Source organism: Tarenaya hassleriana, unplaced genomic scaffold, assembly GCF_000463585.1.
Source record: "Tarenaya hassleriana unplaced genomic scaffold, ASM46358v1 Cleome10, whole genome shotgun sequence".
Classification (NCBI taxonomy): Eukaryota; Viridiplantae; Streptophyta; class Magnoliopsida; order Brassicales; family Cleomaceae; genus Tarenaya; species Tarenaya hassleriana.
The window spans coordinates 1,421,266-1,438,665 of NW_010960188.1; the positions used below are offsets into that span (position 1 = coordinate 1,421,266).

General features: G+C 36.8%; 6 protein-coding genes across 12 annotated transcripts in view; all 6 read left to right on the forward strand.

Annotated features, from left to right (window-relative positions):
• Positions 1 to 443, forward strand: part of LOC104799974 (protein LNK1) — a 5,704-nt gene extending 5,261 nt beyond the window's left edge. For 4 of the 5 annotated variants that reach the window (XM_010522686.1, XM_010522674.1, XM_010522688.1 and 1 more), the window contains one exon: positions 1 to 443. The gene's annotated coding sequence lies outside the window, so the exon portion shown is untranslated. The other variant, XM_010522681.1, reaches the window with a different exon arrangement.
• Positions 444 to 706: 263 nt separating this feature from the next.
• LOC104799999 (40S ribosomal protein S28-1) lies at positions 707 to 1,717 on the forward strand. Of its 3 annotated transcripts, none has more exons than XM_010522700.1 (2): positions 707 to 815; positions 1,349 to 1,717. In XM_010522700.1, the coding sequence occupies exons 1-2, from the start codon at positions 722 to 724 to the stop codon at positions 1,546 to 1,548; spliced, it is 294 nt and encodes a 97-aa protein (XP_010521002.1). In that variant the 5' UTR covers positions 707 to 721; the 3' UTR covers positions 1,549 to 1,717. The 3 variants fall into 3 exon arrangements, with proteins under 3 accessions (XP_010521002.1, XP_010521014.1, XP_010521008.1); XM_010522712.1 differs by having other exon boundaries at positions 735 to 815; positions 1,353 to 1,717; XM_010522706.1 differs by having other exon boundaries at positions 736 to 815; positions 1,341 to 1,717.
• Positions 1,718 to 2,109: 392 nt separating this feature from the next.
• On the forward strand, positions 2,110 to 3,967 carry LOC104800017. The gene is made up of 7 exons (XM_010522719.1): positions 2,110 to 2,217; positions 2,767 to 2,890; positions 3,032 to 3,094; positions 3,179 to 3,226; positions 3,332 to 3,385; positions 3,564 to 3,621; positions 3,704 to 3,967. Exons 2-7 carry the CDS (start codon positions 2,801 to 2,803, stop codon positions 3,721 to 3,723), a joined length of 333 nt encoding a protein of 110 aa, XP_010521021.1. The 5' UTR covers positions 2,110 to 2,217; positions 2,767 to 2,800; the 3' UTR covers positions 3,724 to 3,967.
• A 5,500-nt stretch (positions 3,968 to 9,467) lies between these two features.
• Positions 9,468 to 11,053, forward strand: LOC104800021 (peroxidase 69-like). The gene is made up of 3 exons (XM_010522724.1): positions 9,468 to 9,900; positions 10,051 to 10,210; positions 10,501 to 11,053. Exons 1-3 carry the CDS (start codon positions 9,496 to 9,498, stop codon positions 10,914 to 10,916), a joined length of 981 nt encoding a protein of 326 aa, XP_010521026.1. The 5' UTR covers positions 9,468 to 9,495; the 3' UTR covers positions 10,917 to 11,053.
• A 1,913-nt stretch (positions 11,054 to 12,966) lies between these two features.
• On the forward strand, positions 12,967 to 14,451 carry LOC104804576 (peroxidase 69-like). The gene is made up of 4 exons (XM_010528891.1): positions 12,967 to 12,981; positions 13,071 to 13,424; positions 13,604 to 13,763; positions 13,862 to 14,451. Exons 1-4 carry the CDS (start codon positions 12,967 to 12,969, stop codon positions 14,275 to 14,277), a joined length of 945 nt encoding a protein of 314 aa, XP_010527193.1. The 3' UTR covers positions 14,278 to 14,451.
• A 528-nt stretch (positions 14,452 to 14,979) lies between these two features.
• Positions 14,980 to 16,987, forward strand: LOC104800029 (non-specific lipid-transfer protein-like protein At5g64080). Its single transcript, XM_010522730.1, has 3 exons — positions 14,980 to 15,432; positions 15,906 to 15,932; positions 16,648 to 16,987. Exons 1-3 carry the CDS (start codon positions 15,063 to 15,065, stop codon positions 16,800 to 16,802), a joined length of 552 nt encoding a protein of 183 aa, XP_010521032.1. The 5' UTR covers positions 14,980 to 15,062; the 3' UTR covers positions 16,803 to 16,987.
• The last annotated feature ends 413 nt before the right edge of the window (positions 16,988 to 17,400 follow it).

Sequence of the window (17,400 nt, forward strand, 5' to 3'; positions counted from 1 at the left end):
TGCCGAGGTTCAACCACCGATCTCAGTTGGCTCGAACGGTGGCAGGTTAGTTACCAAAAAGGTTCCATGGAATCCACTTCCTTTTGTGCAACAGAACCACAGCATTCGCTTGACGTTTCCTGAAGATTTACCTGATTATAACTCATTGTCGGTTTGAACCAGGGGTCATAACAGTGAGTGTTTCATTTTGGTGACAGACTCTCCAGACATTTTGTAGATAAGGGATCTTTACTGTTCTGTAATAATTCCGCCTTTTTTTTTCTCTCTCTCTCCAAAGTCTCTTGTGGTTTTTGCGCTTCCGCAAGCTCCCCAGGGTATATGACTGCGCAATGAATCGTAAACTTAGGATCTAATCTTCACTTTCTGCACCAGAAGCTCAGAGGACGATGTTTCCTTGATGTTTTTGTTCATTTCTAATGTAATGTATAGAGTTTTGATGTTTCCTTGATGTTGTCTAATGCAATGCAGTGGGACCCACCCTTGGATAACTTAAGCTAATCAAATATCGGTGATATATGCGTATTGTTTTATTACAAGTGACGAAGGAATAATTCGATTTTATTGCTCCACGTCGCCGACGTTAAAAAAAAAACAATTGGAGTCCTTGGACTTCAAAGCCCACCTTAGAAAGCCCAACTAAGAGCTAAGTCTGGCCCATTGATCTCTCATGCGCACGTTAGCTTCACGTCGAGACTATATAATGTAACTAACTGGGAAATCGATGAACGAAGAAGTCTTGCCATCCAAAGTTAGGGTTTTATCTGTTAACTCAGTTTGCCCCAGAGCTCCCAGGGCGGCCGCCGTCTCCGTTTCAGGTTCGCTCGCTGTTTTATCTCTAAATTTTTGGCTACATAAATTGGTTTTATGTGTTCCTCGTACACCGGTTGTTCCGTCACAATCTTCTCAGATCGTTTTCGGCTTCAATCTTGTGGTTTGCGTTCTGAATCAGATGTTCACAATCTGAATGTCAATTTACGATTCTGAGGTTTAATTTTCGGAACATTTAGGGGTTTTAGATCTCGGATTCTCTTTCGTTCCCAGATTAGGATGATACGAGCAGTCACTTGTAGAACTGGGTTTGCATTACTTGGGTTGGGTGATTTCCTGGTTTGTGATTTGGATTTGCCATGTGCAATGCGGATTGTGGAGCAGAGATGAATCGCATCTTGTGGAGACACGTTCTTCGCAAACGGCATTATGGCATCTTTTGTATTCAGATTCTCGTATTCAGCATTAGGCTCCTAGTTGACTGCTTTGTTGTTAGCTCTAGGGTTTTTAGGGTTATGATTGAACATTCAAACATAATTTGCATCGCAAGTTGTACAAGTCTGAAAGATCAGTTGGGCAGGAAGGATGGATTCACAGATAAAGCATGCAGTGGTGGTGAAGGTGATGGGGAGGACGGGATCGCGTGGTCAGGTCACTCAGGTCAGAGTGAAGTTCACTGATTCGGATCGTTACATCATGAGGAACGTCAAAGGCCCTGTCCGTGAGGGCGACGTCCTCACCCTCCTCGAGTCCGAGCGCGAAGCCAGGAGGCTCCGTTGATCTTTTTTACCAAAAGTTTTTGTCTCAGTATCAATCTCTGCCTGTCTTCTTTCTTCTTAGTTTTGTTTCAGTTTCAGACATGTTCAAGGAGATGATGGATCTATGAATCTTATGATGTGCCTTTGGAATATCAATTCGTTTGATTAAAATTTACAAGTAATTTTTTATTCGTGTATTATCACATAAAATGAAGGGAAACTTTGGCTACAGGTTAGAGATTTGACATTTGAGTCTTGGAAACAATCTTTTTTTGTCTTCAATATATTTTGTAGTTGGATATTTACCCTGATTTTGGTTCAACGGATTATTATAGAAATTATTAGTTTTTCTTTACAGGATTGGTTTGAATTCTACTCGATTTTCAAAAAGAAAATTCGAATCTGATTCCACGTGAGATTTCATTAAAATAAAATATAATCCGACCAATCTGTTTGATTTGATTTTCGTACGAAACATTGATCAACAGAGAACAAGGGCGACGGTAATCTTGTGTCATTCATTAACGGATCTAATGAATTTTGGTGAAAGAAGTTTACCCTCGGTTTTAAATATAATTACCAGTCTGCCCCTCCCGCCGCGTTCTTACTTGGAGGAGTTGTGTTCGCAATCATATCCCTCCTAGTCTATTCCGCGATCCACCGAACAAGACAGAGGCTCCTCTTCCTCCTGGTACGTGCATCTTCTCCTTCTCTGTGATTCTTGATTCGCTTTTGTCGCTCTACCAACACTTGCTGTCTGGTTCTTGGTTCGGATCTCTCTGTTTCCATGATTTGATTTTATCTGATTTCGCTTCCGACAATGTCTGTCTGCTTCGCCTTAAATTGTGTGGTCCGGTCTTATGTCTCTGTCCTTCTGGATTTTAAGGCTTTGATCTGAAATCGTGGCAGCGTTTTATTCTTCCTGTGAAGATCCGACGCTCCGTCTCCGCATCTTGATGTTGGTTGAGATTTATTGAACTTGAGAATTGATTTGATCATCGGATTTGTAGAATGAATTAGTGCTTCTGTCGCACAATGATGTTCTTATTCCCGAAAAATCTGGGACATGCCGACATTTTCTTATGCTTGTTCAAGATATTGTGGAATTGGTATGTTTGGTCAACAGATTCAATGATCTTTGCTCATCTTTCCTGCAGTTCCTTGATCGACCCCCGAGTCAGATTTCATTCTGTTCTCTGCTAATACTGTGTTATAACAAGTAGTGTGTATACTTCTGCAGAATTCGGGGTGAGTAGCGTATAACATCATCTATAATGTCTGGCACAGAGGATCTCAAACTGCAAGGGGTAGAAGGAACCATCACTGATGAGGCTGAGAAATCCATGCCATCGTCTCAGGAGGAGGTTGTAAAGGCCCCATTTTGTTCCAATTCCCAAACTTCATATAATGCCAGCTGCATATATAGATGACCTACATATATGGTTTTCTTCTTTCCCTCTTGGAAGCTCTTGTGTGAGATTAGCTGTGTGTAATGCTTTATGTAGGAGGCAGCTGTAAACAAAAAGTACGGAGGAATCAAGCCAAAGAGGCCACCGCTGATTTCCAAGGTAAGTAGTCTCTCGTAGGGTTTGATCTAAAGAGAACAGGGTTTCACTCGGGAACGATTAACCTTGTTGAGCTTTCTTTTTCAGGACCATGAGCGAGCTTACTTTGATTCTGCAGACTGGGCTCTTGGAAAGGTTTTTCTCTTACATCATTGTTTGCCTCTGTCAGTTTTTTGGCTGAGCTTTTGTTATCAGCTACATACAGTGTGCAATGCAATCTGGTGTTTGATTTCTTAACAGCAAGGAGCTGAGAAACCAAAAGGACCGCTAGAAGCGCTTCGCCCAAAGTTACAGGTATGAGCTCGGACATTCGGTTTAGCCGATTCTCGAGGATACACTCATAATCTGACAGTGATAAAAACACTTCAGAAGCAAGTCACTGGCCTCTTCGATAAGTAATCGTTCCTTTAAAAGTTTAAAACTTTTTTGAATATGGGTATGTTAGAAAGGAAAAATCTCGTCGGTTTTGCAGCCAACGCGGCAACAAACTCGGTACCGGAAATCTCCATGTGCTCCATCTGAGGGCGGAGGTAACTTCTCCCTCTCATTGTTCTGTCGTCTGTTCTTCTCTGTAGAGAAAGGAGACTTAACCCATTGTGGCTCTTAACGCAGAAGACGGAGGAGCTGCTTAGCTATACTATACACCGAGCTGAGGTCCTGTTGATGATATTTCAGAGATCCTTATGTTACGACGATGTTGACAATTAAACAGTTTGGTAAATTGGAATATATCTCTGCCCATTCCTATTTAGTTGCGGAGAAAGATTCTGAAGTTGTAAGATTCCACCTCCAACAGAGGTTTCAATGGTTTGGTTGGTGGTGGTAAGAATTTTTTTTATAACCCGCAAGTCCACCCCTGGAATGGATATTCGAGGAGTTTTGCCCTATCTTTTACCAGTTTATCCGTCTATTTCAGGACTTCAAAATTTGTCGGAATGATAAAATCATGGTCTATCTCTAAATCTCGGAAAGATATCATCCGTATATACATCTATATACATATAAATGCCCAAAGTGGTAAGCGTGTTGAACACACGAACATCCAAATCCCATAATAGTGATTGGCATATTAACTCTATGGTATATACAGTAACGAAATTCAAAAAGGCGTTCCATTAATGTAGCGATATGGTCAATACTTTTATACCCCTTATAATGATTGTCTGATTATATCAAAACATAATTATTGATTTTCAAACATGTTGGTCCAAGGTGGAGTTTACCTCGTACGGATATGGACCATGAAACCAATCTTCGATAGGGTAATCGATGTCGAGCATCTTGGTTCCCTTGCCGAGGCGATTGTGTTCGTAGACTATCTTTGGGTATGTGTCAATCGCTGAATCACAATGCGCGTAGGAAAGTAACTTTTGTATGGAACATGCCAAGTCTTCGATCAATGATCTTCGTCGTTTATATACGCATCTGAACCATAATAAGTAATTCATCGGCACTTTGCCAGTATTTCTTCGACCAAATCGTAAGGGACTTCGTTCATTGTCAGTTTTAGAGTCTTCCTTCCAGATTGTGACATCATGTAATTTTAAATTTTTATTAATTCATAATTAATATAAAACACATACGAAGATCTTACCTGAATCCATGGAAGAATCTTCCTAGGGTTTGCTTCCTCGCTCTGATTTGCTTCCACCTTTAGAAGAAAAGAGTTTTTACTATAGGAATTTTGGAACCCTAATTTATAGTTAAATACGAATTTATATATAAAAAAACTATTCCAAGATTTTAGGGTTCCCATTTTTTTTAAACTCAACCTCGGTACGGTACAATTAGGCTGGTACGTGGGAATTGATCTGATTTGATGGATTGTCTCAATAAACAATCTGAAACTATTTTTTTGCATTTGTTGTGCACGCGTTTCTTTATCTTCGTCTTCAAGACTTGATACTTATTTTCTACAACATTCAATAATACCCTTTTGTTTATTACATTAAAACACTCATATACACATCAATACCACATACAGGATATTCATTTCTTCTCTGCATAGAATCATAAAAACGTATCTATAATAACTTTTATAACAATTAATACATACTTTTATGGGCAAAAAATAAGTTACTCAATGAATTTGTTTTGTTAACTACTCTCATAACTTTACTTTACAATTTTCACGACAAATCTAAAGCTTCAAAAGAATGTCGCCACAATCTGAAGACCACTTCTCAAGGTCTAGCCTTGTGAACAATGTCTTCTTCGTATTCAATTATTAATTTTTAGGCTAAATTAAAAAACATCGACTATCTTATTTACAAAAAAAATATTTGTACTTTGAATTTGTTAAAAAAAACTCATCAATAATTAATTTTTTAGCAAAATAACCCATAAAAGGTCTAATTTATTCAAAAACAATATTTCACTTAAAATTTGTAATAAAAATTACTTACTATTAGTTTTAATAAAAAAAAAACCCATCAAATATCTAAATAACTCAAAAAAAAATTATATTAAATTTATTATAACAATGTAAACATTTTGAATAGAAAACATATATATAATTAACATATATAATAAAATTTTATTATATTTAAAATTAAGTATATATTATTTTTTGCAAATATTATTTTTAAAATGTTATCATATATGTTGTAGAATCTTACGAGCAATTCTGAATATTTTGTCATGCATCCTACAATAAGTCTGTCAATCGCTCAAGTATCTCTAGACAATCCAAAGTCATTGATGTTTAACGAGATCCATTTGCTCCAAATTGCAATAAAGTTCTTGTTTTTGCTTTCGTGTACAACCCAAACAATTATGTTTGGATAGTCTATGTCATCCCTGTTGATCTCGAACATGTAGAAACGGTCACGAGTAACGAAAAGTTTATTCACTCGGTGCTCTGTAGGGACATTCGGACCATAAGATACACCCATAACGTCATCTTCGAGACATAATCTGAGAATCAGACGAAGAAAAACCATTTATTATTGTTTTGACCGACAATTAAATTAATAAACAAGATGTTTCATTATATTTAACCAATTATTAGATTTAATTTAGTGCAATTATCTTTTATTTACAAAAAGAGAGGGAGAAAATATAGCTTAGGATTCTATGAAATGATAGTCACACTCAAAATCAACGAAAAACATGAAGAAAATATGGTAAAAAAAATAATATATAATTTATTTCACCTTGCATTATAATGTATATTATATTATTCCTTTTTACGATGTAATAAATGTATTGTCACGAATAGTTCATATAAGAATTGACGGGATTATATACCTATATATATATAATATATCTTATTTTATGCGACTGTCCATTATTATAATAGTAAACTTTATAAATTTCATCAGTAATTATTAATATATAAAAATCCAACTTTGGTTCATTGATATTATTTTAATTTTAAAATTTTGGCTTCGGTTCCATTCCAATTTTTTTTTACTATATATACCAATTAAGATAGGTTTTTTATTATCTAGAAATAAAAATAATTTTTATTATCTAGAAATAAAAATAATTACATATGCATTAATTGTGATCATTCACAATTGCATATTCTAAATTAACATTGTGTGAATAATCACTAAGATATGAATATATTGGCATGGTTGAAAAAACTGATAAAAATCATAAGTATAACAAGAACTATTAACAGCATTCTTAACAAACTAGCTATATATAATTTATGCATATATACAAAGATATGAAAGTAAAACTGTTAAACCCGTGAAAGAAATTTATAAAAAGATTATAGTTTTATAATAGTTGTAAATATTCATAAAATAGATGGAGTCCAAATTTGAAAATTGTGAACATGTTGCATTGTTGTATCACTTATCATATTACCGAAACTATTTAAAATGTTTTTTATATAACTAAATCGTTATTAAATTTTAATTTATTATTACTTATAGAAATATGAAATTATGAATTTAAAAAAAAACTATATTATTTATTTAAATTCCAGTTTTGCATAAATATCAAATGACGCGGTTCTTCACGCGTCTTTAGAATGTTATTGGTCCGATGCAACAGTCCCCTAACATTCTTGATTTTTTTCAAACTACGCAATATGCGCATATACATATATATACATGTATATATATATATATGCGACGACTTACATTGACTAATCCAAAAATGAATATCTCACATTTGTTTATAAATAGTGTGACAAAACATGTTAGTGTATGTATATCTAAATTAATTATAATATATATGTCTTGATCACATTAATCAATTATCGAATGGTTATATGTGTAATTTATTCCAAATCGTGTTGCCATCTGGACCGACTCGACGTAACGGTGATTTCATAGTATATATGTGTGTGTGTGTGTGACAATAATCGCATTCAGCCAAAAAAAAAATATATGTGACAACATCTTAGAAGACTTTTTGAAAACAAACAAGCAAGATAGTTACATAAGTTATCAAGTAATTTAATAATTTGATCACACACACACATATATATATATATATATGTATTATAGCTGGATTCATGAAAAATAACGATCTACACAAATACAATATATATATATAAATAATTCTTTATCTTTATTCCCTTCTTTTTATTTATTTATTTATTTTTTGGATCAACATTCTACCACCAAACACACAAAAAAAAAAACAGAAAAAGTTAATTCGCAAGTGGTGTCAATAAACAGTAACGAATACATATGATTTGTTTTCGTATTTTATAATTAGACATGTTATTGATTTTAGAAAATGATACTGGAAAAATTATCCATGTGAGAAACACAGATAATTACTCTTGTATGTATGTATGTATGTATGTATGTATGTACATCATACGTATACCCATCAATTTAATGTATTATGCTACGAACATTAACCACTAATCAACCAAATGTCCTTAATTATTCTATGAGAAGGACCCCTAAGTTCAACTTGCAATAACACTAATTGTCAAAATATTAGGGTTTTGTAATCCATATTAATTTTTAGTCGAAATTATGGAAATTTTACGTGATTTTATAATTAATCATTGCCCTATAATTTGTTAACTTTCTGCATAAATTAATTTTGATGAACTGAAAACACATTTTAAAGAATATAGGTTGGACCATCATCAAAGGGGATGGCGTTAATGGCTCAAAGTGGGAGTAGATGAGTAAAAAAACCAAATTAATAAAATCACTTTAATAATAACATGAAGAAAAAAAAAGTCATCTACACCCATGCATGAGTCTTATCTGATACGGATGGAATCACACGTATTATTGGTCCCATTATCCTCTATATATATATATATACACATCCAATCCAAATGTGAAGACAAGACTTGTAACCGACCATTGAATCAGCATAAGATTAGGTTCTTCTCAAGAATAATCCCTCTATTTTTCTTTCATCGACTCAGTATATATATATATATACACACACACACTATATTTTCTCTCTCTCTCTCTCTCTCTATATATATATATATATATATATATATATATATATATATATATTATACGTAGTTAGTTTTCTTTCGTATGTGTTATATTATAGTTACCACTTGCAATTCAATGGTCGTACAAAACGTAATTATTATTTTATAAACATGACAGCTGTAGCTAACTAATATATGGATTAAGGAGGGTACTTTATTAAGCCATAATATCGTATTTTTTGTTATCTTAATCAATAATGCATATATGGGTATCCATCCACCATGCACGTTGTGAACATTCTATCTTATTTTCGGAAAAAATTTCAACATGTTTGAAAATTAACCCTAATAAGAACAAAAAATGGGCCATATATGTATTAAGAAAAAAGAGAATAATATCATTTTTTTTTTGTTATTAGAACGTGAAACAGGTAGAAAATTCTATGGGTCACATATAGACAAACATTTGTCAACGAATAAAAGATTATAATATAACGTTACATGTTATTTAAAATCTTCCAGTTCCATTAACATTCTAGAACGTGATTTCTTGTAAGCAAATTTCACAAAATAACGAAACCTTGTTGAATTTAATCGACTTCTGCACGTTCAATGATCTGGCTCGAGAACAAATACAGCGTAGATAATATATATGAAAACCAAATAAATCATTTTAATAACATGAAATAACGAAACCTTGTTGAATTTAATCGACTTGATCTGTACGTCCAATTTGTCTCGAGAACTAATACAGCATGCATGGATAATATATATTCTATATGTATATAGGTGTATTTGTATGGTCGATGAGGATCCACTCATTAATACCTTAATCCAGATTAACAACTAATAAGAGGAGATTAACGTTAAAAAGATTCCGAAGAGTGCTCTCTTATAAAAATAGCCGACATTGTTGACTAAACTCCTCGTAATCGTTGACCTTTTATCCATTATATATACACACGCACTCACCAGTCACCACTCCAAAAACGAAGTCGTAATAATAACATTTATAATAAAATAAGACGACATGGATCGTGCATACAATTCGGGATACGTACTCATAACGTTTATGGTTATGGTTATGGTTACGGCCGCGGCTGGTCAGTTGCCTCGGCCACGGGTCGGGTTCTACTTGTCGAGCTGCCCGAACGTTGAGTCCATAGTGCGTTCAGTGGTCCGGTCTCACCTGCAATCGGACCGTCGGATCGCACCGGGGATATTGCGTATGCATTTCCACGACTGCTTCGTCCGCGGCTGTGACGGCTCGGTCCTCATCGCCGGTTCGAACTCCGAGAGAACAGCCGTGCCGAACCTCTCGTTGAGAGGGTTCGAAGTGATAGACGACGCCAAGACTCAGCTCGAGGCATCTTGTCCGAACACTGTCTCTTGTGCTGACATCCTCGCCCTCGCTGCTCGTGACGTCGTCTTATTGGTAAAGATTATTGTTAAAAGCATAGAAATGTTATATAAACGCATACTTAGACGTTTATTAGTGCAATCGTGTTTCTTGTTAAAAACAAAAAACTTTCTTTGTAAATTTCTATCATATGATATATATGTATTTACACGTTACCTCATGCAGACCGGGGGGACAACGTGGGCGGTGCCACTGGGACGACTGGACGGGAGAATCTCGCAGGCGTCGGACGTGAACTTGCCTGCCCCATCCGACCCCGTCCCGGTTCAGAAGCAGGACTTCGCTGCTAAAAATCTCAACACTCAAGATCTCGTCACCCTCGTCGGTATGTAAACCCCCCCCGTGTGTGTGTGTATATATATACGGAAATGGATTTGGAACAATTTATCTTACTATTCATCAAATCAAATGAGTTAAAACACAAAGACACTGTTTTTAATATACTGACTACACCAAATCCGCTTGAACCGGACTCTAATAATAATAATAATAATAATAATAATAACGTGTTCATTAATGGTAATGAAAGATTTCTTCTACGTTATAATGGCAATCAAATATATATATACATATATAGTTTTCAATCTGAGAGATTCAGCTTTGTGGTTCGATCAGGCGGACACACACTAGGAACAGCAGGGTGCGGTGTGTTCAGGAACAGGTTCTTCAACTTCAACAACACCGGCAGCCCCGACCCAGCCATCAACCCGACCTTCGTTCCACAGATACAATCTCAGTGTCCCCTCAACGGCGATGCGACCGTGCGAGTGCCTCTCGACACTGGAAGCGTCGACAGATTCGACACCTCCTTCTTACAGAACCTGAGGTCTGGCCGAGGAGTCTTATTCTCGGACCAGGCCCTTTGGTCCGACCCCGAGACCCGAGCAATCGTCGAGCGTTTCTTGGGTCTACGGCTACCGATCCTTCTGTTCGGGCCGGAGTTCGGGAGGTCCATGACCAAGATGAGTCTCGTCGAGGTTAAGACGGGTTCTGACGGTGAAATTCGTAGGGTTTGCTCCGCGGTTAATTAGTGATCGAGGGTCAAAGACTCCTTTTTAAGCGTGGGTTACGGTTAAGTGTATAATTAAGTTGCTTCGTGTGAAATAAAATGTCGGAATCAGACAATAATCTGTGCACAGAGCTTGCAATAATTGTACTTGGTTTTGTTTTTGTCGGGAAATTTGGTTTAATTGGAAGCAGTTGTAATTGTAACTATTGTTACTGTATATCCCTCGTGTAATTGTTGCATGGAAGAAGGATATCATGCAGTACTATCAATTGTGATTAATATATAGTATCTTTAATTTATGTGTATATGTATATGCATGGTGTGTATCTCATAGTTCATAAGTATTAGAATATTTATTTTTAATTAATTTTGAATAATTAATTGAACTATTTGAAGTTTGTTAGCGTTCTAAAAGAATTTATAAATTTTAGATCTGTTTTATTTTTTTTCCTAATTTTTTTCTCTAGAGGTCCATGTTATAAATTATTTATTCTATATTTTTTTTGTACCCCCCCCCCACACATATATATATACGATAGAGGAATTCGAATTGAAATATTTTTTTTTATACAACTATTTTTTTTTAACATCTTGGTCGGTCAACTCGCTGTCACCAATTGGAATACTAATAATTAATGAATACGGAATTCAACTCTCGTCATTAAACATCGTTATCTTTATCCCAAGCCTCTCTGTTATCTTGAATTCAAACTTAACAATTCCCGTGACATCGGCCGCATATTATATATATATATTCGCGTTGATTCTTTGAATTTTGTACTGATTCTTTCTAAACGTGTCAGATATATGTATTCGTTCAAATATCAATTGGGCCAGTTGCATTGTCCTAACATGATTAATCGACATATATGATATATATATATATATAGTACAATGAATACCGTACCATTCCATAAATATAACAATGAATTGTACGTAGTGTTTACAAGAGACATGCATGGATCCATTATCACTGAACGTGGCATAGCTTGTGACCCGTTCAATATGCAGATAATCGTTTATATATATATATAATTGTTCACACAAAAGTACGACATTTTTTTTATTCCGTATGTATTTAGTATATACGTACAGAGAGGAAGTAATTTAAAGTTCAAAAATGGTAACGAAGCAATTCTTAATTTTAACTAATTAATTGAGTTACCGATGAATTTATTAATTAGCACATCATTAGGCATTACACCTTCCATAATGCGTGCATGCAAATTTTAAGGTTTTTACATGGCATAATAATAATAATAATAATAATAATAATAATAATAATAATAATAATAATAATAATAATAATAATAATAATAATCATAATAATAATAATAATAATTGAATGTCAAAAGGAGAAGCGTGTCGAACTAATTTTAAATTAGACATGAAAGTATTTACGTGAGGAATTATTCCTCCTCCCATAAAAAGTCAACTCTTCTCGTTATATTCCCATAGATGATTATACAAAGTAAAAGCTGACCAAAAACATTATAATTAATTATTCTTACAATTTCCAAATGTCCCGATCTCAAATGATTCTCGGTTCGTAGGATTTCTCTTGACAATTATTCAAAAGGTTCCACAAAATTAGCTTAACTTGTTCATATTTTAATGATATGGCTTGCTCCCAATTTCGTAAAAAAAAAAAATCATCAATTTCGGAATTGTGGAGGAGGAGTCGGGGCAATAGCATAATTATGTATCCTTAACTAAAAAATGATAGAAATGCTTATTTCTATGTATAAAAATGGACCCACCGCCGCTTAATCCAAACTAATGATTAATCAAAAAATAAAAAAACTCGAACATTAAACAGATTCCGATAAATTAATGTCGGTGTCGTATGTCCCACCACGTTGTTTTATGGCATCTAATGTGACATTTGACAATTTCCCCACAACTATATAAACCCTTAAAACCACACCAACTCAAAACACACAACAACTCGTGTCCAAGAATCATAATATCTAACAAATAAAAATGGCTCGTGTTTTTAAAATTCGTTTTGTTCTCATAACGTTTCTCGGGATGAAATGAAAAATTTAAGTTCATGCTGACAGCATCACCCAATGGCAGGCTCTTGGGTTTCCGATGCCCCAATTTGCACATGTTTCATTAATTCTTGCTCCAGACAGAAGTAAACTCTCCAAGCGACATGGGGCAACCTCTGTAGGTCCAGGGCTTTGGGCGTGGCCGTGGCCGTGGCCGGCCGAGGGTTGGGTTCTACGGGTCAACCTGCAGAAACGTAGAGGGAATAGTGCGATCGGTGGTTCGGTCTCACCTTCAATCCGACCGTGGGATCGCACCGAAAATATTGCGTATGCATTTCCACGACTGCTTTGTCCACGGCTGCGATGGCTCGGTCCTGATCGCCGGTCCGAACTCTGAGAGAACCGCCGTGCCGAACCTCACGCTGAGAGGGTTCGAAGTCATCGACGACGCCAAGACTCAGCTCGAATCCGCTTGTCCCAACACTGTTTCTTGTGCCGATATCCTCGCCCTCGCTGCTCGTGACGTCGTCTTCTTGGTAAAGATGATTACCTATAAAAGTGTAACATTTACTTCATGAAGTTATGCGCATGTATTATTGTATTGTATGTTATATATACGTACGTGAATGGATTTTTAATAGACATCTTAAGTAAATATAGTAGTTGGTTAAATGTTTACCCGAGATATATATAAGATGTTTGGTACGTCATGCAGACAGGGGGACCGACGTGGCCGGTGCCGTTGGGACGCCTCGATGGCCGAATCTCGCAAGTCTCGGACGTGGACTTGCCTAGCCCGTTCGATCCCGTCCCCGTTCAGAAGCAGGATTTCGCAGCTAAGAATCTCAACACCGTAGATCTCGTCACCCTCGTTGGTATATTTCCACACATACAATCATATGTATATATATGCTTAGATATACAAATAATGTAAGAAGAATCGCTAACCGAATTCCTTTTTCCGGTTAACCAGGAGGGCACACACTAGGAACCGCAGGGTGCGGTGTGGTTAGAAACAGGTTCTTCAACTTCAACAACACAGGGAGCCCTGACCCGTCGATCAACCCCAGATTCGTGCCGCAGATTCAAGCTCAGTGTCCCCTCAACGGCGACGCAACGAGGAGAGTGGCTCTTGACACTGGGAGCGAGGGCCGGTTCGACACGTCGTTCTTCACGAACGTGAGGTCGGGGCGTGGAGTCCTACAGTCCGACCAGGTCCTGTGGTCAGACCCCGAGACCAGAGCCGTCATCGAACGTTTCTTGGGGCTGCGTCGACCGACCCTCAGATTCGGACCGCAGTTTGCGAGTTCCATGACCAAGATGAGTCTCATTGAAGTGAAGACTGGATCTGACGGTGAAATTCGCAGGGTTTGCTCAGCTGCTAATTAGTTCACAAAAAGGCTAAACTCCTTTGGTTAACAGTAATAATGTGGTTAATAAGCTGGTTAAAGCATTTTGTGGTTTGGTTATTGTTTTTCCAATTGTAATTACTTTTGTAATTGTGCTACTGTTATTTCTGCTGTCGTGTGCAATCTTTCATGGAATAAATAAGTTATTGGTATATATACACATTACACCCTTGGATCATCACATATATGATCAACGCGGAATTGGTCATGCAGATGATGACAATTGGTTTTCTCAGGGGCTCTTTTGTAACGTTTCAAAGATTTAGGGCCATATCCAAAATGTTTTTTTAATCACGAAAATCTATCGCATTGGAAAAAAAAAAATTCTGCATTTAACACATCTTTATAATTGTTTTTTAAAAAGCCTGATATTTGCACCAAAATTCAAGCAGTAACAAGAATTGAAATCAATGAGCAAATATGGCATGACTGAATGTGTCATCCTTCGATTCGACAGCAAGGGAACGAATAGGACATGAAGAATTGGAGATATTTTCTTGAGGGGGAGGGACTAGTTCAAACATTAGTTTCTTACGGGGTCAATATGAAAAGTTTTGGAAGTTATGGGGTGATTTCATGCGTAGTGTTATTGGGTTCACTACGTTTTGGGCTTATGGCCCAAACCATACACATTCATATCCAATATATACATACATATATACGTGCTGATACAACTCCGCCTCTCTCTCTCCTCACCCGTTAGTTCCCATTTTTACCACACACAGTCTCTCTCTACTCTAAACGGGTACCTGTAGAACATCGACAATGGCCGTCGTCGTCAGGTCCTCCGCCGCGGCGATGTCTCTCATCGCCGTTTTCGTTCTCTCGGTTTCTTCCGCCCCTGTCTTCGCAGCGTCGCACCAGCACGCCGCTCCTGCGCCGGCGGTCGACTGCTCGACGCTGATACTGAACATGGCGGATTGTCTGACGTTCGTCTCGAGCGGAAGCTCGGTGGCGAAGCCGGAGGATTCGTGCTGCTCCGGTCTGAAGACGGTGCTTAGGACCGACGCCGAGTGTCTCTGCGAGGGCTTCAAGAGCAGCGCCTCGCTCGGTGTCACCTTGAACGTCACTAAGACTCTTACTCTTCCCGCCGCGTGCAAGCTTTTACACGCTCCTTCCATTGCTAGCTGCGGATGTGAGGCTCTTTGATCTATCTCTCTATCTCTGTATTTGTGTCCTTTTCCTGTGTAGATCTCTGATTTTTCTCGTTTTTTTTTTATTTGTTGGTTTTCGAGTTGATTTCTTCAGATCCCCATTTCTTCATGTTTCTCCTCGCGTTTCCCTTATACCGGTTCAAAAATTTTGAATAGAATTTTGAGATTTTTGTTTAAACTCTTCTAGATTTATGTGTTTAGAGAAACGATAGTCGTTCTTGGTTTGGGATTTTTTCTTCCTCATAATTCTATTCGCTCGAGATTGACCTCTTTCTGGATTATGACTAACATCTATGAGGGTTCTTCTCAAAATCTTGCAGAAAATCTGTGGAATTTCAAATTTGCTTCCTACTCTCTGCAGTATAATATATTTTTTTCCCGAAGCGGATAGAGATTATTGCTATTATTGGGCGTTTTGCTGACTAACAAAGCTTGTATTTGCTTTCTTTTGCAGTGTCTACTCCTCCAGCTGCTGCGCCAGGTTTGGCTCTTTCCTTATTTGATCTGATCTTTTATTTACAATGTGACATTTGTATGTTCATCCAATGTTCTTTATCTTCCATCTGGATTTAACTTGTTACCCATATAAAAAAAATTGAATCGTATTCATTGGTTTGTTCCAATGTTTGTTCTGCAATTTCCTGATGGCATCCAAAAGGCTTAAACTTTAAGAGATTGTTTAGTGGGATTTGCAATGTTAGACCATATTGACCTGGAAATCAGGGACTTTAATGGAGTCAAGAATCTTGATCATTTCTATGCTTTGATTGAATTGAGTCAAGTCCTTTCAGTTGCCACAAAAACCATAATGCTGAAATGTAAGTCGAGAATCATGGTTGATGTTCATCATTGCGTTGTTTTCACATGGGACCATTAAACATGTGATATGTCCATATCTTATCTTGTGCCATCCATCTTGGATGTGTTATTCATTGACCGACTCTCATAGAACAAGAATCAAGATTGTCGAATCCTCCATTTAATATGCGTGACTTAATGTTTTCCATAGACTTTATATTTAGTTTCTTTCTCAATTTAGATTGGGATGTAGATTCTTCTTTTGCATACCCTTTTAAGAGTTTGTAATTATATGCAATGTCCCTTCCTGCAATGTTGCAAGCAAGAACCAGTTTTCTTGGATTGGATTGGCTATGTAGTCTTGATTTGACTGTCTTTATGTCTTATACATGCACCAGGTCTCGCCCCAGGTGCTGCCGCTGGGCCAGAATCAGCTGGATCCAATGGGTTAGCACCGGCACCGGCTCGAGGGAACTATGCTTCGGCCTTGGTCCCGGTCTGGGTGGCATCAGTAGTCGGTGGTGTATTGGTTCTGCTGTTCTCTCCTCTCTAAACCAAGTCTTTACCTTTAGACCGGTGTATTCTCTCTTATGGTAAGAGTTAGAGAAATTCTTTTAAGAGTTGTGTAACTTTTTTCCATTTTAATCTAATGTTTATGTAAAACTCGGTTTTCTATTTAGTGCTTATGTTAAACTCGGTTCCAGTGTGTTCGTATAACTCGTTAGTATTTGATCATTTTGTGCCTTGTGATCGTTGGTATGGTTTTGGTTTACTGGTAATATTTTGGTTCAGGTATAAACCGGGTTTTGTCCAAATCGGTTTGGTTTTGCAAAAACAAGCCGAAGTGAAATTGAAGCGATTTGGGTTTATTAATATATGGTTTTTTAAAAGAATTAATAAAAAATGGGAATAGTGTTGCTGTTAATTCATTTATTTAAATTTCAAAATACAAATCTTGTAATAATTACGTGGACAAGTCACGTTTATTATGTTCCCACACGCAATGGAGGGAAAATCAAACGAAGGATTCGGCTCCAGTGGACTACCGGCGCACGTTAGATCCATCCCCTCACCGTATTAAAATAAAATAATTGAAAAAATAGAAAAATTAAAATAACATTCTGTCAATAATAATTTCCTCTCTTTCAATA